The sequence below is a fragment of the Acomys minous genome (genome assembly GCF_964271855.1).
Source record: "Acomys minous genome assembly, chromosome: 9".
In the NCBI taxonomy this organism is placed as follows: domain Eukaryota; kingdom Metazoa; phylum Chordata; class Mammalia; order Rodentia; family Muridae; genus Acomys; species Acomys minous.
Window position 1 is genome coordinate 40,287,789 of NC_140490.1, and position 23,902 is coordinate 40,311,690.

At 51.7% G+C, this 23,902-nt stretch overlaps 1 protein-coding gene and 1 pseudogene across 2 annotated transcripts in view; one reads left to right on the plus strand and one right to left on the minus strand.

The window, feature by feature from the left end:
* The window catches only part of LOC311605065 (small ribosomal subunit protein uS2-like), a 986,626-nt pseudogene that overhangs the window by 283,783 nt on the left and 678,941 nt on the right, over window positions 1–23,902 (plus strand). The window lies entirely within an intron of this gene.
* FGFR4 (fibroblast growth factor receptor 4) lies at window positions 7,921–22,550 on the minus strand. Its single transcript, XM_084795766.1, has 18 exons — window positions 22,413–22,550; window positions 19,817–19,949; window positions 18,861–19,124; window positions 18,691–18,771; window positions 18,429–18,595; window positions 16,509–16,632; window positions 15,795–15,985; window positions 15,551–15,689; window positions 15,027–15,220; window positions 14,779–14,924; window positions 14,574–14,695; window positions 10,547–10,657; window positions 10,261–10,451; window positions 9,666–9,788; window positions 9,488–9,558; window positions 9,102–9,239; window positions 8,719–8,824; window positions 7,921–8,602 (listed from the first exon to the last, which is right to left on the minus strand). The coding sequence occupies exons 2-18, from the start codon at window positions 19,896–19,898 to the stop codon at window positions 8,453–8,455; spliced, it is 2,400 nt and encodes a 799-aa protein (XP_084651892.1). The 5' UTR covers window positions 19,899–19,949; window positions 22,413–22,550; the 3' UTR covers window positions 7,921–8,452.

Here is a 23,902-nt window from a genome sequence, read left to right on the forward strand (position 1 = left end):
GGTGTGCAACACCGTGCCTGGCCTACATGCTTGAGATTTGAACTCAGGTCCTCATGTTTGCATAGCATGCACTTTACTCACTGAACCATCTCCTTAGACCCTCCTTTCCCCCTTTGTGAGATAGAGTCTCATGTTGCCCAGGCTGGCTGCCTCTCTTCTCGTCTCCTCTCTCCTTTTCTTTTCCTTTTTTGAGACAGGGTCTCACTGTGTATCTCTGGCTGTCCTGGAAATCACCATGTAGACCAGGCTGACCTTGAACTCACAGAGATGTGCTTCCTTCTGCCTCCTGGGTGCTGGGATTATAGGTGTGGGACACCATGCAGCCATTTAGGTGTGAGGTTGACCTTGAGTTTCTAATCCTTCTGCCTCACTTCCACCAAGTACTGGGATTACTGGTCTATGCCACCATGCCTGGTTTGGGCTTTTAAAACATTGTTTAATGTTGGGTGTGGTGACACATGCCTTTAATCCCAGCACTCGGGAGGTAGAAGCAGGCAGATCTCTGAGAGTTCAAGGCCAGCCTGGTCTAAAAAGCAAGTACAAGATAGCCAAGGCTACACAGTGAAATCTTGTTAGAAAAAGAAAAACCAAAAAAATTGTTTTGTTTCTTTTTTTCTCTCTCTGTGTTAACCTTAGCTGTCCTGGACTCACTTTGTAGACCAGGCTGGCCTCGAACTCACAGCAATCTGCCTGCCTCTGTCTCCCGAGTGCTGGGATTAAAGGTGTGCGCCACTATGCCCAGCCATCCAAAAAATTGTTCAAGGAACTGGAGAAATGGCTCAGTGGTTAGGAGTACTGGCTACTTAACCAAAGATCCTGAGTTCAGTTCTCAGCAACCACATGGTGGCTCACAACCAACTATAACGGCGTCTGATGCCCTCTTCTGGCCTGCAGGCATACATGCAATAGAGTGCTTACGTACATAAATAAATAAATCTTTTTTTTTTCAGACACAGGGTTTCTCTGTGTAGCCTTGTCTGTCCTGGACTCCCTTTGTAGACCAGGCTGGCTTCGATCTGCCCCCCCTCTGCTGCCTGAGTGCTGAGATTAAAGGCCTGCACTACCATGCCCAGCAAATCTTTAAAAATTTTGTTTAAAGCCGGGCGTGGTGGCGCACACCTTTAATCCCAGCACTCGGGAAGCAGAGGTAGGTGGATCGCTGTGAGTTCGAGGCCAGCCTGGTCTACAAAGTGAGTCCAGGACAGCCAAGGCTAACACAGAGAGACCTTGTCTCGAAAAACCAAAAAAAAAAAAAAAATTGTTTAAAACATGTATATGTGGCCAGACGGTGGTGGCACACACCTTTACTCCCAGCACTCACGAGGCAGAGGCAGGCGGATCTCTGAGTTTGAGGCCAGCCTGGTCTACAAAGAGAGTGCCACAATAGCCAGGGCTGTTAAACAGAGAAACCCTGTCTCACAAAACTAAACAAAAACATGAATATGCAGTGATTGCAGTTGCTCCAATGCGAGTCCCCACCTTTCCAGTAGCATTCCTGGGGTGGGCTCTCGCAATCTAAGCCCTCTAGGTCATGGTGACATATGTTAAAGTTTGAAGTTTGTTACTTAAGAAAAATTTAGGAGGGGCTACAGAGATGGCTCCTCAAAATGGCTCAACAGGTAAGGTTGCTTGCCTCTGACATTCACAGTGCCCTCCTTCCATAATATATAAGTAAATAAATGTTTTAAAAATGCATTAAGGGGGCCGGGCGTGGTGGCGCATGCCTTTAATCCCAGCACTCAGGAGGCAGAGGCAGGTGGAACCCTGTGAGTTTGAGGCCAGCCTGGTCTACAAAGTGAGTCCAGAACAGTCAAGGCTACACAGAGAAACCCTGTCTCGAAAAACAAAACAAAACAAAACAAAAAATTAAGGATGTGGGTTTAGCTCACTGGTGTGGTAGGATGCTTGCCTGTCAGGTGTTGATCTCCACATAGATCTCCATCTAAAAGAGCTGAAAAGGAAATATGATAGATAGCGTTTTTGGGGTTGTTGTTGGTTTTTGTTTGTTTCTTTGTTTCTTTGTTGTTGTTTTTTTGAGACAGGGTTTCTCTGTGTAGCCTTGGCTGTCCTAGACTCGCTTTGTAGACCAGGCTGGCCTCGAACTCACAATGATCCACCTGCCTCTGCCTTAGTGCTGGGATTAAAGGGTGTGTTACCACACCAGGCTTAGATAGAAGTTTTTCTGTTTTTTTTGTTGTTGTTGTTGTTGTTGTTGTTGTTGTTTTGTTTTGTTTTTTATCCTAGCAGGCTGGCTTGCTTCCTTGTGGGTCATCTTGGGAATTCTTCCTTATTTTTTATTTTTTTGGAGCAAGTCTCACTCTGGAGCCCAGGCCAGCCTAGAACTCATGATACAAGCCAGGCAGGCTTGAGCTCCTGGCTCTCCCCATACCTCAGCTCCCAAGTGCTGGGAGCCACTGAGTTATTGTGTGAGGCTTATGTGGGTGCTGGGGAGGGAATCCAGGGTCTCGGGTGTACCAGGCAAGCACTATCAGCTGAGCTACAACCCCAGGTCTGGGCACCCCTTCTCCTCAGCATCCCTTCTCCTCAGCATCCTTCCTCCTCAGTATCCCTTCTCCTCAGCATCCCTTCTCCTCAGTATCCCTCCTCCTCAGTATCCCTCCTCCTCAGCATCCCTTCTCCTCAGCATCCCTTCTCAGCATCCCTCCTCCTCAGTATCCCTCCTCCTCAGCATCCCTCCTCCTCAGCATCCCTTCTCCTCAGCATCCCTTCTCCTCAGTATCCCTTCTCCTCAGCATCCCTCCTCCTCAGTATCTCTTCTCCTCAGCATCCCTCCTCCTCAGCATCCCTCCTTCTCAGCATCCCTCCTCCTCAGTATCTCTTCTCCTCAGCATCCCTCCTCAGCATCCCTCCTCCTCAGCATCCCTCCTCCTCAGCAGTGAGTCTCTGCATGTAGTGAACTCAGCCTTAGTCTGAGCGGCAGTGGGGAGGACATGGGGTGCTACCAGAAGAACTGGGGTCTGAGTAAGCTGTATCTCCTGTGTCCAGGCTGACCTTAAACCCACAGGATGCTCTTGAGTGCTGGGATTTTTACTATAGGTAGCACACTGCAGACTGAACCCAAGACTCATGAATGCTGGACGAGCACTCTCCTATCTCAGCAACAGCCTCAGCCCCATGTGTGCAAGAGTAACAAACAAGGGCTTGGCCGAGTGAAAGGTGGGAGGACAGTGGCCCCTGGAAGGAAAAGCCCGTGGGAAGGCTCTGATATGCATGAAGCACAAGGTCATAAGGCTGCAGTTAAAACAGCCGAGTTGGCTGGGCATGATAGTACATGCCTTTAATCCCAGCACTTGGATCACTGTGAGTTCGAGGCCAGCCTGGTCTACACAAAGTGAGTCTAGGACAGCCAAGGCTATACAGAGAAACCCTGTCTCGAAAAACCAAAACAAAACCAGCCAAGCTGGAGCCAGGTGTGGTGGCACACACCTTTAATCCCCTCACTCAGGAGGGAGAGGCAAGTGGATCTCTGTAAGTTCGAGGCCAGCCTGGTCTACAAAGCAAGTCCAGGACAGCCAAAGCTACACAGAGAAACCCTGTCTCAAAAACCTAAACAGACAAACAAACAGTGAGTTGGAGCCCAGATGAGTTTCAGCATAGTGTCTATCCATCCACACTGGGCTCTCAGGCCACCCTGTTTTGTGCCTCCCACAGTCTGGGAACACTAGGAAATGCAGGGCCACTTCCACAGGGGATAAGCTCCATAGGGGAACAGACCACCTTGTGTAAGAGTCCACTTGCCTCGTTTTCCCATGTGACAACGTCCAACTTGAGTCTCAGTGTCCCCCTCAGGGAAACCTGCAAGTGAGAGAGAATGCCTTCCTGGAAGGGCTGCCCAGAGACAAGGAAGTGAGCCAGTGCCCCCACCCCCAGCGCAGCACAGCACCCTGCCCTGGGGGCCCTGTCTTAATCACCGTGCAATAACAGCTGCTGTTTACTCAGCACTCCAGCACTGTTTGGCAGGTGTCATCATCCATTCCTGCGTTACAGGCAGGGACACAGGCTGTGGGGCTACCCCCTCCTACCCTCGACACCTTCCTCCCAGGTGCTCACCTCAGCGTCATGTGGGCGGGAGCCTCCCAGATCAGAGTGTTGTCTGTCCCTCTCAGGAGAATTTGCCAGTGACCTTCTGGAGAGAAGCCCAGTCTTTCACAGGCATGGAAGCTTCCAAGAACCGGGACAGACTAAAGGGGGCCAGGCCCCAGCTGTTGCCGTGCTGTCCAGAGCCGTGGGGGTGGGGGTGGGGGTGGGGGTGGGGGTGGGGGTGGGGGTGGGGGCGGGGACAGGCTTGATGATGGAGCAGCAAAGCTTGCACAGGGGAATTAACAGCATCTGTCTTCTGACATGGGACGTCAGGAATGTGAAACAGTCCCAGCAACTGTGTGCCTGCCAGGGATGCTGGCAGGGAGGGGCAGGGGCAGGGGCAGGCGGTCTAGTCCCTCCTGGACCCCAGAAGTTACCATGTAGCAGGTGTTCCTATCAGTCCAAGCAACCTGGTTCTGGGCTCTACTTTGCACGGGGCCTGCTGAGAGCTTGGGGTGTCAGTCCAGCTATTTCATGGAACCCCATTTTGCTGTTGTTGTTTTGTTCTGTCTTTATAGTACTGGTAATCAAATCCAAGTCCTTTTTGTTTGTTTCTTTTTTTGTTTTTGTTTTTGTGACAAGGCCTTACTCTGTAGCCTCAGCCTGTCTGGACCTCACTATGTAGACTAGGCTGGCTCCAGCCTCACTGAGATCTGCTGTAGGGATTTTAGGCATGCACCGTCATGTCTGTTCTGCTTTGGTTTTCATCTTTCTCTTTTTAAAGACTATGTAGCTCAGACTGGCCTGTATGTCATTCTATATCCCAGGCTGGCCTCAAATTTGAGGTGACCTTGCCTCAGCCATCTTCAGTGCCTGGATTACAGGCGCGAACCCACCGTTTCTGACTTTATTGTTTATTTTTGGAGACATATCTATCATTTTTTTTATTTTGTTTTGTTTTGTTTTTGTTTTTCAAGAAAGAGTTGGCTGTCTTGGATTCACAGTGTAGACTAGGCTGGCCTCGAATTTACAGCAATCCGCCTGCCACTGCCTCCCAAATGCTGGGGTTAAAAGTGTGTGGCAACACGGTTTATCTTTTTTTTTTTTTTTTTTCCTTTTTTTAGTTTTGGCTGTCCTGGACTTGCTTTGTAGACCAGGCTGGCCTTGAACTCACAGCGATCCACCTGCCTCTGCCTTCCAAATGCTTGGATTAAAGGCGGGAGCCACTACACCCGGCTCACAGTCTATCTTTTAATGGACCACAGAAATTACCAAGCAGCAGCTGTCCCTGTGACTCTGAACAACCTTTTTCTGGGCTCTGACACACACAGGGAGGGCTTGCTAAGAACTTGGGGTGTCAGCCCATATCTTTTATGGAAGCCCATGTGTATCCCAGGCTAATGTCAAACTCCTAATTAAAAAAAAAGATTTATTGTATTTTTAATTATGTGTATTTGGTTTTTGTCTGTTTGTGGGTGTGTGCAGGTGCCAGCAGAGACCAGAAGGGGGACAACAGACCCCCCCCCCCAGAACTGAAGTCAGAGCTGATTGTAAGCCACCCATAGGGGATGCTGGGAACTGAACTCAGGTCCTTAGCAAGAGCTGTGGGTACTCTTTTTTTTTTTTTCACTTTTATTATTTATACAATATTCTGCTAGCACCACAGGAAGGCACTGGATCTCATTACCAAATGGTCATGAGCCACCATGTGCTTGCTGGGAATTGAACTCAGGACCTTTGGAAGAGCCGACAGGGTTCTTAACCTCTGAGCCATCTCTCCAGCCCCCACCCCCAATTCTTGACTTTGAGAGATTATCCTTGCTTCAGTCTCCCTAGTAGCTTGGAACTAGAGGTGTGTGATCCTACGCGCCAGTCGTTTCACTGAAGGGAAAGCGTGGTCTGTGTGTGGTGAAGCTGGGCTCAGGGCGGCTACTGCGTGGCTCAAGACTAGCAATGCGCCAAGGGAGGAACTGTGAGCAATGGGGCTTCTGATCTCCCTCGCTTGGTCCTTGTATGTGATTCCAAACTCCCAGTCTTCTCTTGACGCAGGCAAAGCCAAGGAATCTGCCTCAAAAGTGCCCGCCTAGACTGCTGCTGGGTTCAGCCTCTCACTTGTCATCTCTGAGACTTGAGTTTGGGAGTAGGTCTCAGAACCTTTCCGGGCTTGGTGCCACTGGCCACCATGTAGGGCTCTTATACAGGGAGCCATGTAGGAAGGAGAATAAAAGCTAGGAGCTGCTTTGGCCTGCAGCCTCTGGAGCTTCCTGCAGGAGAAGAGAGTGCAAGAGCGGGCCTGGAGAGCATGGCTGGGAGCGGGCTTGGACCACGCAAGAGCCCCAGTTCCCAGTAAAATTGCGGCACGATTCGTGTGGACTCCGGGACAGCGTTTCCCCAAGCTTGAGCGTATCCATCTATGTTGCATGCCCCAAGTCCTGAAATGCAGGCCAGGGGTACCCCCACTCATCTTGGTGAAGAAAGTGGCTACCAGAGCAGTGACAGTGCTGGGCATGGGCACCTCAGGGAGATGCTGCAAGTGGCAGAATTTGAACCCTTGCTCTAAGCCCAATGCTCTTTGTACCTCACTGAGAAGTGTGGCTCCTGAGGGAGGGGAAGGAGTGATCGGGGAAAAATTTGTGGGTTTGTTTTGGTGTCCCCTCTAGGATGGGGTGTTCTGGATGAGGCAGTTTTGGGGTACGGTGAGCCTGAAGAGTATGGAGGTAACAAAGAGGAAATGCTCTTCCCTTCAGGAGGTCTGCCTGTCTTCCAAGGTGGCTCTTAGTGAACAAGCCATCCTGAAATCTTTTTTAAAAATTATTTTTAATTGTTTTCTCTTTATGTATGCAAGGTTTTTTGTTTGTTTGTTTGTTTTTTGCCTGAATGTATGTGTCTGTGTGCCTCGTGCCTATGGAAATCAGAAGAGGGTGCAAGATGCCTAGGAGCTGAAGTCACAAATGGTTGTGTTGGATGCTAGGAATCAAACCTGGGTCCCCAGGGACAGCAATAAGAGCTCTCAAACAACGACCATCTCTTCTGCTCCATCCTTAAATTCTTACTAGTCCCCAGGAGCTTAAATATATTTTCAGCCATCACTCCCAAAGACCTCATGGCAACCAGGCGTCAGAGCACCAAGACGGTCTGGGACCATTTTGGCCTCTCCTTGGCCCACCCTAGGGTTCAGAGTTAGGGAGCAGCTGAAATGGCCAGGCTTGCATGGAGCCTAGTATGTGTCCAGGCTCAGAGCTCTGGGAAATCGACCTCTCTGAGTGGGGGGTAGGCTGAGAACAGAGCTGTGACAGCCTCCAGGGAGGATCATGCAAGTGGGGACAGCTGCAGCTCAGCCAGGCAGCAACCAGCTGCTGCCTGGGAGACAGGCCAGGGCCAGGCAGGGCGGGCAAGGCCCCCACAAGCCCTGAGCCTGAGCTGGCAGATCCAGCTCGTGGGAGCAGGCAGTGGCTGGAGGCTTGATTTCAGGTTTTCATGCCACGTTAACGGTCAGTTTGGTTAATGCTGAGCAGATGGGGGAGGGGCCACCAGTTCCCTTAGGGACGACTGTGGGCCAGACATGCATACATGGGCACGAACAGAAAAAACAGGGGCCTGCCTTACAGATGGTGCAGTGTGGGCTCATCTGCCCACTCACACTCACTCCATTGCATACACAAGGATGATTCTGGTAGGATGGATGGATGATGGATGGATGCATGGACAAAGGCAGGGGTGTGTATCCTCTTCTGGGTCTGCTATAGCACAGCTGGAGGTGGAAGCCAACTGAAGGCCTGGCACTCGTCCCTCGGTCTTTGTCACCCAGACAGAGCTCCCAGTATGGGAAGTCTTCCCGCCCTACGCCCTGCCCCGGGGGAGACACTAGGCACGAAGAGGTTTATTTCAAAAAATAATTTATAAAATGCCATGTTCTTTTGTGTTGTCCACAGGCTTAGAGTCTCTCAGGGACACCAGAGCTGATGCCCCTTCCACAAAGATGCTGGGACAAGCAATAGCGGGGTGAGGCTTGTGGGCTGGGAGCAGTGAGGTCCCGAGGCCTCTAACCTCTAGGTTGTTTGTGAAAGCAGAAAGGTTTAGGACAAAAAGCTTTGCAGCCAGGCCTGGCAAGCCCCTGAGATGGAAGCAGACGTGGAACCCTAATGCTTAGCTTGTCTGAAGATGACTCCAAGGGGAAGGTGAGGACCCCGAAACTAGAGCTGAATTCTAGGCTCGGAGCATGAGGCTAAAGCCAAAGGGCTGAACTATGAACCTTAGGGCCAAGAATGGGCCTCTTCAAAGCAGAGCCAGAGGATCTGGGGCAGCAGTAGGCTCGAGTCAGAGGCCTGGCACTGCCAACATCAAATGTAGCATCAGGTTACAGCTGAGCTAGACCACTGGCCTACCAGCCCGTACAACATTGTTTCCTGGCTCATGTCGTCTGCACGCCGGGGACAGGGAAGGGGGTCGGCGCCAGTGGCAAGGGGTAGGAGCTGAAAACAGAGTCATTGGAGGAGCAGGTGCTGCTGGCATCCCCATTGGAGGGAGAGTAGGGTCCAAAGGTCAGGCGGAGGTCAAGGTACTGCAAGGAACAGAGTTGGTCAGCTTCCAGTCTCTGGGACAGGCTGCTTCATGTTCATGTCCCTAGGCCAAGGGAGTGGGTAGAGAGAGAGGGCATGGGGCAGGAGTGGGCAGTACCTCTTCAGAGACAGCCAGCAGGACCTTGTCCAGTGCTTCCACCAGCTGCTTAAAAGTGGGCCTCTGAGAGGGCGCAGCATGCCAACACTCCCTCATTAGCCCGTACCTGGGAACAAGGCAAAGAAGCTTACGTCTAGGGCAAGGTGAGGGCTGTGGGCTCCCTAGGGTTGGGCCTCAGGGGCCTGGAAGGGACAGCTGGACAATTCAGTGGGAGAGCAGAAAGAGGACTAGGAATCCAGTCAGGGCTCATGAGCCATGGAAGGAGAGGAAGAGGAGGGGCCATGAGTAGAGTGGGAAACGCTCTATGGCCACGGCCAAAGCCAGAGGCCAAAGTCAGCGCAGAGGGTGAGGTCTGGAAAGTGGGGCAAGGAGGGTGTCCTTACAGCTCTTGGGGGCAGTTCGGGGGTCGGTCCATCCTGTGCCCCTCTCGCAGGAGTGAGAACAGCTCCTCCACAGGGATGCCAGGGTATGGGGAGCCCCCGAGGGTGAAGATTTCCCACAGCAGGATCCCAAAGGACCACCTGGAGGCAGAACTGGGGCTCAGCAGGGCTCAGCCTGGGCCAGCGGCTATTGCAGGCGATCCCCCACTGCCCCCCTCCCCCTGAGAATAGGGAGGGGCACTCCTTTCTTTTGAGGTCTGATCCCACACAAGTCCCAGAGGAACGCCTCCTAAGATCTTGTGACTTTGGCAAGTGCCTTGCCCTTTTAGAGGGACAACTTGAATGAAATATCCAGAAGACTATCTGAGAACCCAGTTTCCCGGACTCACACGTCACTCTGGTGTGTGTATACCCGATCAAACAAGGCCTCAGGAGCCATCCACTTGACTGGCAGGCGGCCCTGGAGGAAGGAGACGGGACAGTGGGGTTGAGTTGCCCAGCATCTATGCCTTCCATGCCAGGCCTAGTCCCCACCCCGCTCCCGCGCATCTCTGCCCTGCCCCTCACGTTGCTGGTTTTCTTATAGTAGTCAATGTGGTGGACACCACGGGCCAGCCCGAAGTCAGCAATCTTCATCACATTGTCCTCGGTCACCAGCACATTTCGGGCAGCCAGGTCCCGGTGGATGCACTAAGGACAGGGCAGGGAACTTAGATATGTCAGGATACCATGTCTGGGAGCGCTAGAGGTGTTCACCATCACCACCACCACCCCGCCCCGAACAGATGAGAAGTGGGATGGGCCAAGGCCTGGGCTGAATCCCCAGCACCAGAAAAAGAAAAAGAAGTTATCGTGTCTGTTCAGAGCCCACACCTGCACCATAGCTTGCCCACGGGCTAGAAAACACGTGAGGAGAGGATGGGGACGACATGCAGGGTTAGCTGCGAATGTATGGGAGCAGCATATAAAGCATAGAGCAGTCAACAGGGAGGGAAGGAGCAGCTGAGGAGGGAGGGAGCAGCTGAGGAGGGAGGGAGCAGCTGAGGAGGGAAGGAGCAGCTGAGGAGGGAAGGAGCAGCTGAGGAGCAGCACCAGCACGAAAGTGTGGGGGTGGAAGAGTTAGAGCAGGCCAGAGCACACTAGGACTGACTCTTGACCACACCTTCCGAGACTCCAGATACTGCATGCCTCGGGCCACCTGATAGGCACAGGAGACCAGGGCTGGGAAGGACAGTGGCCCATCACTGCTCCGAGGCCCATCAGGGCTGAGATCAGGGCCTGGTGGGCGCCGGGCACGGAGGAATTCTCGAAGGTTTCCCTTGGCAGCACATTCCACAATCACAAACAGGGGCCCTACAGGGGGTAGGCATGGACCAGGGGGTGGGAAGGCTGGCAAGCCTGCGCCTTTGCATCCCAGCTGCCCCACTGCATCCTGGCTCCCGCCCCACCTTCCTGAGTGCAGACGCCCAGCAGGTTGATGATGTTCTTGTGTCGCCCGATTAGCTTCATGACCTCCATCTCAGAGACCAGGTCTGCCAAATCCTTGTCAGAGGCGTTGTCTGCAAAGCAACATCTGGGGTGAGGAAACTGCCCTCCAACTCCGCAAGAGCAGCATGAGGCAGGGGCAGGTCAAGGAACGCTGGACCAAGGCTTAGGTAGGTCTGGGCTGACACACTGCTGGGCTGTGTGCCTCAGAACAAGCCTTTTGGGGCTAGAGCTGTGCTCACTTCGTAGCATGCATGCCTAGCAGGAAGCCTGCATTCTGTCCGCACCCCAATATAAAACTAGGCTTGGTGAAGCCCACCTCTAATCCTAGTACTTGACAAGTATGAGGCCAGACTGGGCTACAAGAGACAACACAAAACAAAACATGTGCACAGTCATGTGTGTGTGTATTCACGCACGCACGTGCGTGTGCATGTGTGTGTTTAAAGAAGAGGTCTTGAACTTGAAAGGGAGTGGGAAGCATGGGATGTTTTGGAGAAAGATCAGAATGGATGGAAATGATGTATGAAACTCAAAAAAGTAATTACTAGCCGGGTATGGTGGCACACGCCTTTAATCCCAGCCCTTGGGAAGCAGAGGCAGGAGGATCGCTGTGAGTTCGAGGACAGCTTGGTCTACAAAGTGAGTCCAGGACAGTCAAGGCTACACAGAGAAACTCTGTCTCGAAAAAACCAAAATGAAAATGAAACAAAAAGCTGAGCAGTGGTGGCTCACACTTGAGAGGCAGAGGCAGGTGGATCTCTGAGTTCCAGGCCAGCCTGGTCTATAGAGCAAGTCCAGGACAGCCAAGGCTACCAGAAAAACTCTGTCTTGGCCTGGAGCAATGGCTCAATGGTTAAGAGCACTGTCTGCTCTTCCAGAGGTCCTGAATTCAATTCCCAGCAACCACATGGTGGCTCACAACCATCTATAATGTGATCTGCTGCCCTCTTCTGGACTGCAGGGCACAAGCAGGCAGAGCACTGTATATATAATAAATAAACAAATCTTTGTTTCTTTGTTTGTTTGTTTTTGTTTTTCGAGACAGGGTTTCTCTGTGTAGCCTTGACTGTCCTGGACTCACTTTGTAGACCAGGCTGGCCTCAAACTCATAGTGATCCGCCTGCCTCTGCCTCCTGAGTGCTGGGATTAAAGGCGTGCGCCACCACGCCCGGCCTAATAAACAAATCTTTAAAAAAAGAAAAAGAAACTCTGTCTCCAAAACAAAACAAAACTATTTATCTATTCAAGACTCTGTGTAGCCCTGGCTATACTGGACTTGTAGACCAGGTTGGCTTCAAACTCAAGAGATCTGCCTGCCTCAGCCTCCTGACTGCTGGGATTAAAGATGCGTGCCCCTATGTCTGGTTTTACTGGTCTGAGAGATGTTCAATGAGTTAAATATCAGCAGCACAATCCCCAGCACCCATGTAAAAGCTGGGTGCAGCCATGCAGCAGCTGTGGCCTCAACACTCAGGGAACAGGGTCGGAGGCAGATGGTAGCCAGCTGGCCAGCTTGCGGAGCCCTGGGGTCAGTGGGACACTGAAGAAGGTGGTGAGTGGTAGAAGAAGACACCTAAACGCCGCACACCCACACCTATATCCACACGCACATATACCTGTCACACATGTACCCCACAAATCTCTCAACCTCTCTGAACCTCAAGCCTGTCTGGTATGAAGAACACCTCTTACAAAGGTTGCAAGGATGAAACGTGAAGACTCTGAAAGAGCGGACCGTCCCACGAGCAGGCCCATGGTAGGGAAGAGCAGCAGAAGTTTCCAGGAAGGAAGCTGTGCTAGCTCGTGCCTGGGTGAGGCAAGAGTTCCCAGGGGCAGGAAGCGCCATGAGGTCTTGTTATCTATTTGGAAAGGAGCTTTTCCCCTGACTTCTTTGGAGAAGACTGGGCAAAGGACCAGGGACTAGGCCCCCAGGGATGACCTGCTGCCGGGGACAAAGACTCTTATCCTAGCCAGACATCGATATGAAAAGCCTGTTTCACAATCCTTGTCTCTCAGAAAGTGCCAGCTGACTCCAGCTGTGCAGAGCGGAGGGAGGGAAGGAGGGGACCATGCAGTGGCTGGGGACAGCAGCAACAGTTCTAATGGGGAGCCCAGCAAGGTGTCTAGGACCAAATGGTGTAATATTAAACATCAAGAGATTGGTGTGGGGGTTTTTTGTTTTGTTGTTTTTTCGAGACAGTCTGCCAGCCTCTGCCTCCTGAGTGCTGGGATTAAAGGTGTGCACCATTACCCCTGGTGGTGGTTTTATTTTTTTTTTTTAATTATTTTTATTTTATGTGCATTTGTGTTTTGCTTGAATGTATGTCTGTGTGAGGGTGTCAAATTCTGGAGTTACAGACAGAGCTGCCCTGTGGGTGATGGGATTTGAACTCGGGTCCTCTGGAAGAACAGTTCAGTGCTCTTAACCACTGAGCCATCTCTCCAGCCCTGAGACTGGGATTTTTAAACAGAGAGCTGTTCTATAGTAAGGGCACAGACTGGGAACGGGAGGAAAATGTGCTGAAGGTTTATAAGTCAACGGGCTTGATGGGGATGAGGTAGAAAGTGTGTGATGAAGAAGCTATGAGGCCAGAGCCGAGGTGGCCGTTAAGCCCCAGTCACCACAAACCTCACAGGATCATCACCCAGTGGTTAAAAGGCTCTGAGGCAGCCAGGTGTAATTCCAGGACTGGAGAGGCTGAGGCGGGAGGGTCACTATGAGTTCCAGGCTGTGCTGGGTTACAGAGTGACTTTCAGGTCAGCTTCAAGAAAACCAGTTCCAGCTAGGCATGGCTCAGGCCTTTAATCCCAGCACTCAGGAGGCAGAGGCAGGCAGATCTCTGAGTTTAAAGCCAGCCTGATCTATAGAGTAAGATTCGGGACAGCCAGGGTTACACAGAGAAAGCCTGTCTAGGAAACAAAACAAACAAGAAAGGAAGGAAGGAAGGAAGGAAGGAAGGAAGGTAGGAAGGAAGGAAGGAAGGAAGAAAGAAAGAAAGAAAAGATGTCCCATGAAAGTCTTCACTTACCAGGAAAGTAGGACAGAGGGGAGGACATCCTATTGGGACTCTAGGTGAGAGAAGTATGGGAGAATGGGGAAATAGAAGGATCCAGAGGGTCCTAGAAACCTACAAGAATAACATTATGACAGGCGGATCTGGGCCCAGGGGTCCTGTTCAAACTATGGCACCAGCCAAGGACAATACGTGCCGTAAACTTTGAACCCGTACTCAGATATAGCCAATGGACAGGATATTCTCCACAGTTGAGTGCAGAGTGGGGACTGACTTTCACACGAACTCTGGTGTCCCATATTTGACGACATCTTCTGGATGGGGAGGCCTGGTGGCACTCAGAGGAAGGGTAACAGGCTACCAAGAAGAGACTTAATACCCTATGAGCATATACAGGGGGAGGAGGTCCCCCTCAGTCACAGTCATACGGGAGGAGAGTAGGGGGAAAGCAGGAGGGAGGGAGGAATGGGAGGATACAAGGGATGGGATAACAATTGAGATGTAATATGAATAAATTAATAAAAAATATATATGTTAAAAAAAAAAGAGGGGCCTGGTGAGATGGCTCAGGGGTTAAGAGCACTGACTGCTCTTCCAGAGGTCCTGAGTTCAATTCCCAGCAACCACATGATGGCTCATAACCATCTATAATGTGATCTGATGCATACTGTATACATAATAAATAAATCTTAAAAAAAAAAAAGAAAATAAGAAAAGAAAAGAAAAGAAAACCAGTTCCATACCCTACACCAAACATTCACCAAACTCCATGTATAAGACACGGCCTACAAACGCCAGCCTGAGCGGTAAGGGGCCAGACACAAGGAGAACCTGAGGCTCAGAAGTCGCTTGCCAGGGCCAACAAAAGACCTGGACTCCCAGCTGAGGGTGGAAACCCGTGGCCTCTTCCCATGCACAGGCCTGTATTCCCTCATTTGTCCCCTGCATCCCCTGCCCAGGTTGCCATGGGTACCTTTTAGCATCTTCACAGCCACGGTGTTGGCTTGGTCAGGCTGGGAGGGGTCCATGCCAAAGGCTTCTGCACGAACCACCTGCCCAAAGCAGCCCTCACCCAGAGCCTTTCCGAGCACCAGCCTAAAGATCAAGAAAGGCCATGCATCAGATCTGTGGGTACCATCCCTGAGCTGGCATCCCCATCCTTAGCCTGCTCAGTGTACCTGTCCCGGGGGAACTCCCAAAGTGGGTCGAGAGGCAGATCTAGGCTCACAAGGCCTGAGAGCAAGGGCGGGCCACTGGAGGACAGCCGGACACCTCGCACCAGAGACACACTTGATTTGCCAGAGGACCCGGACTCCAAGGAGAACTGCAAAGTGGGAGATTCTTTCTGCCTGCTGTGGTTGGGTTGAGAGCCACACACAGGGCAGGGGCCGGGGGGAGGGGGGGTTGGGGGGGGCAGGCACAGTACCTGTCGGGCCAGAGGGAAACGGGACAGCTTTTGTACAGTAACAGGCTGGCGAGAGTGGTGGCCGTGGATTGCTTGTCGGTGATAGACCCCGGCCAGTAGCAGGAGCACCGCCAAAGCCAGCGAGCCAGATACATAGAGGATGATGTCTGTGTATCTGGCCTCAGATGTTGCTGTTCTCCACGCAAGATCTTCCTCTGCTCATTAGACAGAGAAACTGAGCAGTCAGTGGTCAGATTCACTAGCCCTCCTCCCCCCCTCCAACTTAGGTCCCCATAGCTACCAACACACATAGGGACACACACTGAAAGAAGCTGCACTTGTACATGTAGTCTTATATCCCCAACGGCCACACGGGCAGTCACGCAAAATCAAACCCGTGTCCCTGTTGAATTCAGTAAGAGAGCGTTTGTCTAACACCCACAGTGCCAAAACCCAAATACTGCACCCCCACAGGCCAAGGACACTGCCTAATTAACAGGTCATGAGGACACCTGTAGCCCCCGCCCCACCCCCCACCTCCTTACCTGATAGCACCGTGAGCCACGCTGACTGGTAGGAGAGGCCGATGGAGTTGCCCGCCAGGCAGGTGTACTCTCCTGCGTCCTCAGCTGACACATTCCGCAGGTATAAGACCTCTACCTCTGAGCTGTTGATGTCTGTTGTCTGAAGCAGAGGACACAGTGGGTCACAGGAGGCTCTGGGGCCACTCTGTAGCTGGGAGGGCGCGGGTGAGGACCATGCTACCCCAGTGGGAAAAGGGAACCTCACCTTTAGGACTTGTACGTAGGGGAAGCCATCCGCGCCGAAACTGCTGCCGTTGATAACGATGTGCTTCAGCCACTGGATATGGGGCTGGGCGTCACTGTACACCTTGCACAGCAGCTCCACATTGCTGCCAACCACGGCTGTGGTGTTGGCTGGGAGCCCCGCCTGCAGGATGGGCCGGTGCGGGGACCGCTCTGGGGACCAGGCCAGGCCGTCAACCCTGACCAGCGGCACCCACAAAAATCACCCAGTTTACCTGCCCCCAGCCACTCCCCAAGTTCAAGAGAAGGACTTCTGGACATGCAGCTCCATCCCGTCTACCTCCTGTTTACCTTCCTTCAACTTTTTGTGACTCTACTGCCTTTGGGTCCAGGACAGCGTCTCAGACTTATGATTGGAAACTTCCACAGCCTGTCCCCCACCCCCACCAATGTTGTATCCAGACCATATACCTGCCCACAAATGCACCGCATCCTTAAGAACAGAATCCAGTCTATGCCATCTTCCTGAATGCCCCTCTCACTTTCCTTTAGGCAGACTTCTTTCTGCTCCTTCAGTCCACAAACCCTTTGCTTCCTTCTGACCCTTGGAGCTATTCGACTTAACTGTCTCCATCTTGTTTCCAAGACAAGATAAGACAAGGTACCCACCCTGAGGGTAGGATGGAGCCCAAGATAAGCCAAATTCTTTGTCCTACCTCCCCACCCATCCACTCACCCAGCACATCTAACAGATAGTTGTAGCGAATGCTACCCAGAGGGTTCTCCACAAGACACGTGTATGTGCCACGGTCTGAGGGCACCACGCTTTCCATCACCAGGCTCCAGTGCTGGTGGCGCAGCTGGAAGCAGAAGCAGAGGATGTGTCTATAGGGGACCAGGGAAAACATGGCAAGGGGAGGACAGACTCTGCCTATGGGGCTCTTCTCAATCTTCTTAGTTCTTAAAAGGACCAGGCCAAAGCCAGAGGTCCTGGACAGACAAAAGGGCTGTGAGAAGTGTCTGGGTGGGGCTGGAAACGTCCCAGATTTGATTCCCAGCACCCACAAGCATATGTCATTCCAGTTCCTGGGGATCTGACACTCTCCTTTAGCCTCTGCAGGCACTGGGCATGCACACAGTACACATATATACATGCAGGCAAAATATTCACATACATAAAATAAACAAATCTTAAGGAAGAAGGAGAAGGAGGAGGAGGAGGAGGAGGAGGAGGAGGAGGAGGAAGAAGAAGAAGAGGAGTCTGAAGGCTGGGCATGGTGGCACATGCCTTTAATCCCAGCACTCCAGGAGGCAATGGCAGGAGGATCTCTAAATGCAAGGTCATCCTGGTCTCCAAAGCAAGTTCCAGGACAGCTAGGGCTACACAGAGAAACTCTATCTTGGGAAAAACAAAAACAAAACCCAAAAAGAAGTGTCTGAAGGCCAGACATTGTGGTGCATGCTTTTTATGCCCGCACTTGGAAGGCAAAGGCAGGAGGATATGAGTTCGAGGTTAGCCTGGTCTACTGATTGAGTTCCCAGCCTACACAGCTCTACAGTGAGATCCTGTCACAAACAAACAAACAACATGCATAATCTGAGCCCTGCTTTGAGCCTTCCCGGTGTTAGCTGTACTCTACCTAGGTGTGTCCCTTTATGCTGGTCTTTGCCCACTGAGTCTTAGTTTCCTCTTTACAGCATGCTGAGACCTGTGATGCCGACTGGTCAATGTTTCTCCCACCGTACAGTAGATGCTATGCAGGAAATTGGAGACTAGCCTGTGCTCTATAGTGAGACCCTATCTGAAAAACCAGCATCATCACCCCAGGTGAGGCGACCCACACCTTTAGTGCACCTGGGAGGCAGAGGCAGGTAGATCTTTGAGATCTACAGAGTCAGTTCCAGGACAGCTAGACCTACATAGAGAAACTCTGTTTCAAGACAAAACAACATCAACAACAAAAACACAAAATGAAACAAAACACAAAACCAAAGCCAGAGCCAAAACCAAAGCCAAAGCCAGTACCACTAGGGCTGGACAGATCCTCAGTGGTTAAGAGTACTTGCTGCAGCCGGGTGTGGTGGCGCACGCCTTTAATCCCAGCACTTGGGATGCAGAGGCAGGCAGATCCCTGTGAGTTCGAGGCTAGCCTGGTCTACAAAGTGAGTCCAGGACAGCCAAGGCTACACAGAGAAACCTTGTCTCAGGAAAAAGAAAAAAAAAAAAGAGCACTTGCTGCTCTTCTGGACGACCCAAATTTGTTCCCCAGCACCCATGTCGGGCAGCTTACAACTGCCTGTATAATCCCAGCTCCCAGGGATCTGATGCTCTCTCCTGGTTTCTGTGGGCACCCGTGCATATGGTATTTACTCATATATAATTAAAGATAATAAAAATAAGCCTTTAGTGCCCACCCCAGCCATAAACATTAAAGGCAACAATGAAAACCTCACTAGAACACAAAAGGAGTTAGTTGTTGCTAAGGCTGAGAGGGTGAAATTTGTGAGAGAGTGGCAGATTGGGAACTTAAGCCACAGCTGTCCACACTTGGAGGCTCTGTCATTTCCTTCCTCGTTAGCTACAACGATCTATGTAGGGAATCTATACAGGAAAGATGAAGATGGGGAGAAGGTGGACTTGGAAGCAGAGGCTCACCCGAATGCCTCCAATGCGGTTCTCCCCATGGAAGGCCTGTCCATCCTTGAGCCAACGGATAGTGGGCATGGGGTTGCCTGCAGCTGGGCAGCGAAATTTAACAGTATTCCCAGCAGGCACTGCATGCAGCTTCTTCTCCATGCGCTGGGGGTGTGTCCAGTAGGGTGCTAGAAGGAGAAGAGTAATTAAGATGACCTTGGCTCCCACTCAGGTCTCAGTGGCCAGATGGGCAGTGGAAAAGAGTCCCTGAGGACATACCAACCTTGTTGGGGGTAAATGTGCCCACTCGAGGATCCACTGAGGGTCTTGGGGTCCTCATCATTATTGATGGAGGTTAAAGAGTCTATTCAGGGACAAAGGAAGGCATTTGAAGTCCAAAAAAGGAGGGTTCCTCTTCCAAGGCACCCTAAGACCCCTGCCAGATTCTCTTACCATCCACAGTCAGGGTGAGGTTGTGTAAGACAGCCATGGAGCCACGTGCCAGGCAAAGGTATCGGCCAGCATCCTCAGGAAGGAAGCTCGCGATCTCCAGGCGACCCCTCCAGCCCCGTACTCGTCCAGCAGACGCTAGACGTCTGCCCTCCTTGTACCAATGACCACCACGCTCCGTACGTCCGCAGCACAGCCGCACCGGCTGCCCCAGGGCTACAGTCAACACCTGGTCTTGCTGCTCTGGGGTGGGGGCTAGACAGGGCTCTGAGGGCAGATGGCAGAAGTCATTGATACCCATAGCTCCATCCGAGGCTAGCCCCCCACCCCCTCACCCCTGCACACAGAGAACATGCTGCACACGTGGGACACAAAGAGCCTATAACACATGCTGTTCACACACACATAACCACATGCTATAAATGCTTTGCATAGGAACAATGCCACACTTTGTCTGGGAGTTGTCACACACTCTTGGCACACATGCTAGACATGCTACTGCCCAAAATACACACACACACACACACACACACACACACACACACACACATACACACGGCACATGCTATAAGTGCCACATACAGGACATATGCCACACCTCTGAGGCACACTATATTTGGTACATACATCATACATGCTGCTTGCACCTACCTCCCAACCTACATAGAAGCACAGTGCATAGAACCACACACATACACACACAGCCAAGGGGCTCACCACTGACTCTGCAGCCAAGCCCAGGCTCTGTGCCAGGCAAGGCTAATCCTCCTTCGTAGACATACAGATAGGAGAGTGCCTGCTGGGGGGCCAGACAGTGAATCCCAACGCTCGAGCACTGCCCTGCTGCCACCTTCTTGGGACCAGGGCCAGGATCCTCTCCAGCTTTGCTCAGCCAGAAGCCCCTTCCTGGTGACTGTATCTGCCATCCCTGCCACCCTCTCCCACCTCAGAAGCCATACCCAGCTCCATTTCCTCAGGGGCCTCAAGGGACAAGGCTGGTGTCCCCAGAAGGATGCTCAGTAAGGCCAACAGCAGCCACATTTCCTTCCAGCTGTTCTCAGGACCCAGGCCAGACTTCCCACTGCCTGCTTCCTAAGACAGAGGGGGAAAGAGCTCCTGTTATGAATGCGTGTGCTCTTATGCTGGCCCCAGGCCTTTATTTTGCAGATGAGGACACAGAGACAGGAAGCAGTTGGCCTGCTCATCCAAACCCCCAGGCAGGCAGCAGTAGGACCAAAGCTGGAGCCAGCATTGCTGCCGCCTGAGCCCAAAGCCTCCCCATAGGATGTTCTGCAGGGGGCGGGTGCTGGACTTCCTGCACGTCTTGGGTCCTACTGAGACCTGGCATGCCTTCACAGAAAGAGCGGTTTAAGGATTCTTGTCATGGAAGGAAGCAGAGACGGTGACATATCTTTTGCTCACTCTCAGTACACACCATTTATTTATTTATTTATTTTTGCTGAATAAATGAATTAAATGCTGAGGAGTTAAAGAAGAAAAGTGAAATCTAATACAGGGCCAGCCTTCAACATCTGGATGCTAGCTAGCTACAGGGACCTCACTCGTTAGCACTACTGACACTTCCATGTCAGCATGGGATACTTCCAGGGGTGGGCGCTCTAACAGGGCACGGTCCAAATCTGCAGGACTGCATCCTGAGGACACAAGCAGTGGTTTGTACCCTCAGCGACTTCATCTTAGACAATGCAGAAGCTTGTTTGGTTTTACTTTTCGTTTTTCCGCAGAGTTGGGGATTGACCCTAAGACCTCCTTGCCTTGCTAAGCAAACACTGAGAGCTTCTTCGTGACTTTGTAACTAGCACAGATTGTGCAGGCCTGCTAGGTGACAAACTCAAATCTTGATCCCTGCCAAGACCTACCTTTGTTCCTTTCTGAACCATTATCATCATAGGATTGCTTCAGGGATAAAAGGGACAATGCCTGGAGGATGGTACACACAGAGTGCTGGTGAGATGCTCTCCCCGGCCCTATACTGAGTGCCCACCAGCACCCTTGGTCTGATGGGAAGCAGGCAGGCTCTGCTTCCCAAAAGGAAGACTTAGAGCTAAGCCTTGATATGAGCAGAGGACCAGTGTAGTCTCGGGGACATACAGGCTCTTCCCTAGTCCTGGACAACAACCAGGTGGCACCAGCATCTTTGGATCAGTGTTCTTTTTCTTCAGGACCCTGTTCACGTTGGGCAAGTGCTCTGTGAATTTGTGTCTTCCTTGCAGCACAGGGACCATGTTCATCCCTGTATCAGTACAACTTTACTATATAGTCTATGTACAGTGGAAGAAAACAGCAGGGTTCTTTTTTTTTTTTTTTGAGGGGTGGGGTTCAAGACAGAGTTTCTCTGTGTAGCCTTGACTGTCCTGGACTTGCTCTGTAGACCAGGCTGGCCTCAAACTCACGGCTATCCGCCTGCCTCTGCCTCCCAAGTGCTGGGATTATAGGCGTGGGCCACCATGCCCGGCTGTTTTGTCTGTTTTGTATTTAATCCTGCCACCCAGTTTGCAAGCCCTTAAGGGTTAACTACAGGCCATCTTTTTCTTTCTTTCTTTTTTATCATTTTGAGACAAGGTCTCACCAAAGGACCCAGCAGGCTGGCTTTGAAACGAAACTCATTCTGTATACCAAAAGCAGAGCTTCAAGTTGTGAGCCTCCTGCCGCAGCCTGCCGAGTACCCGTTAAGGCCCATGTGCCAGGCTCCGCTTTTCTAGGCCTCATGTTAAGTGCCAGTGTCAATCTTGTTAGTCCCACTGCCTGTCCCTTTAGTTTCGTCAGTAGATTCTAAAGTCCAGCATGTCTGCTTTCTTGCTTGTCCCTCATTCCTCTTGTCCACAGGCTTAGCTATCGCCTTAGAACCTTGACCTGTCCCCTATCCTTAGTTGGGTCAGCCCATCAGTAAAACACTCCTACCACAACCCTGCTAAAGTAGAGAGGGTCACTCTCGCATCCCCAGCTGGTCCTGGGGCAGACAGGTTGGTGAAGCTTTTATTCCCACTCGCAGGCTGCCCTGAACTCAACAACCACAGAGTCCTCAGTCTGGTCGCCAAGGCTGGCTGCTGAAGATCGCTAGCGCTTGGGACTTGAAACTGAGTTCTCCACCCTCCTGCACTCACACGACGCGGGGCTCTGGGCAAGTGCCTGCGCCCACCCGAGCCTTGGTTTCTTCATCTTTATGCCCAGAGCATTGTCGGTCACCGGCCCAAGGGCCACAGTGCACCCACCCTGTCACCCTCGGAGCGAGGTGCATGTCAGCGGTCCCCATGCGGTGTAGCATAGACAGCTGGCCCATCGCCCCCGCCCCGGTGGGCAATAAGTAACCAGAACGGTGACCAGGGTGCTCTTTGAACGGAGGGGGACAAAAGGCCCTGTGTGCGCTGCGGGTTACTGATTTACCGTCCCCTCCACCCAACCACTCCCGCCGCGCGAGCGCCAAGGTCCCCGGGGCTGGAGTGGGCAGCTCTCCCCCTGTCTGCCGGGAGTGCGGTGTGTGGCCCCGTTCACCCAGAGCTAGAGGGCTCCTCCTGTGCAGGGGGCCCGGCTCACCTGGCTCCTCCTCAGCTGCCCGGTTCCCGCGCCGGCGGGTCAGGATCCCGGCGGGGCTGGCACACTCTGCCGCCGGGAGCTCCTCTGCGCCGGGCCGAAGAGCCAGGAATGTCCCAGCAACTGCAGCGTGGCGGGGGGCTGCCCACCTCCTGCCCCGCCCACCTCGTGCTCCGCCCCTCCTGGACCAGTTCTATCCTGAGAGGCGTGGTCCGAGAGCCTGCGATTGTCGACCAGGCACCCTAGTTCACGAGCTCCCGGTGGGACTGGATCGCCCAGTCTCAGCCTTCTGATTCGGCGTCTTTTGCTCCAGGGCCCCTGGCCCAACCTCCAAGGTGTAAGGTGCTAGCTTCTCTACCCTCTGCTCTTCAGTTTGGAATTCACCTCCTGTCTTCGGTGCAATCGCAGTACATCAGATAGAACTGCCCGCTTGTTCATTGCCTGAGTGACCTTCAGAGGATATTTAAAACACATCTCTGTACGGGGTGGTGGTAGTGGTGGTGGAGGTGGTGGCGGTGGTGGCGGTGGTGGTGGCGCATGCCTTTAATCCCAGCACCCAGGAAGCATAGGCAGGCAGCTCTCTGAGTTTGAGGCCAGCCTGGTCTACAGAGTGAGTTCTACGACAGCCAAGGCTACACAGAGAAACCAACCAAACCAAAAACAAAAAAACAAAAAAACCCTACAAAATTTTAATGGGCATTTTTTGCACTTTAATGTGTTCCATGCATGTATGTCTGTACATTAATGTTTTCTTTTTTTCTTGTTCCTTTTGTCAAAAATCTATTTATTTCCTACATTAATGTTTTCCTTGCATATATGTCTGCGTGAAAGTGTCGGACGCCCTGGAACTGGAGTTATAGACAGTTATGAATTTCCATATGGGTGCTGGAAATTGAACCTGGGTCCTCTGGAAGAACAAGTAGGACTCCTAACTGCTGAGCTATCTCTCCAGCCACTCCCACTTCAAAATTTTCATTTTAAACTTCAATTTTTAAAAAGTTTAAATTATTATTATTATTAATTATTATTTTGTTTTTTTCAGAGACAGAGTTTCTCTTGGTAGCCTTGGCTGTCCTAGACTCATTTGGTAGACTAGGCTGGCCTCGACCTCACAGCAATCCACCTGCCTCCACCTCCTGAGTGGTGGGATTAAGGGTGTGCACCACCATGCCTGGCTAACTTTTTATTTTATTTTATTTTTTATTGTTTTGGTTTTTTGAGAGAGGGTTTCTCTGTGTAGCCTTGACTATCTTGGACTTGCTTTGTAGACCAGGCTGGCCTTGAACTCACAGAGATCCACTTGCCTCTGCCTCCTGAGTGCTGGGATTAAAGACGTGCGCCACCACTGCCCAGCTTCATTTTTGTTTTTGTTTTTGTTTTTGCTTTTTACATTTTTATTTTTAAAAGTTTTAATTTTTATTTTACATCATGCTTTGCCTGCAATGTAGTCTAATTGCCTGCAGATAGCAGAAGAGGGTTGATTTTCTGGAGCT

What these genes read in the sequence shown, in the direction of transcription:
- FGFR4 (XM_084795766.1), bottom strand. Translation starts at nt 19,898, where the DNA reads ATGTGGCTGCTGTTGGCCTTACTGAGCATCCTTCTGGGGACACCAGCC. An exon ending in GTGGCTCACGGTGCTATCAG is followed by an intron (nt 15,221 to 15,550) that starts GTAAGGAGGTGG and finishes TCTAATGAGCAG; the next exon opens with AGGAAGATCTTGCGTGGAGA. An exon ending in GGGCGTCTGCACTCAGGAAG is followed by an intron (nt 10,452 to 10,546) that starts GTGGGGCGGGAG and finishes TACCCCCTGTAG; the next exon opens with GGCCCCTGTTTGTGATTGTG.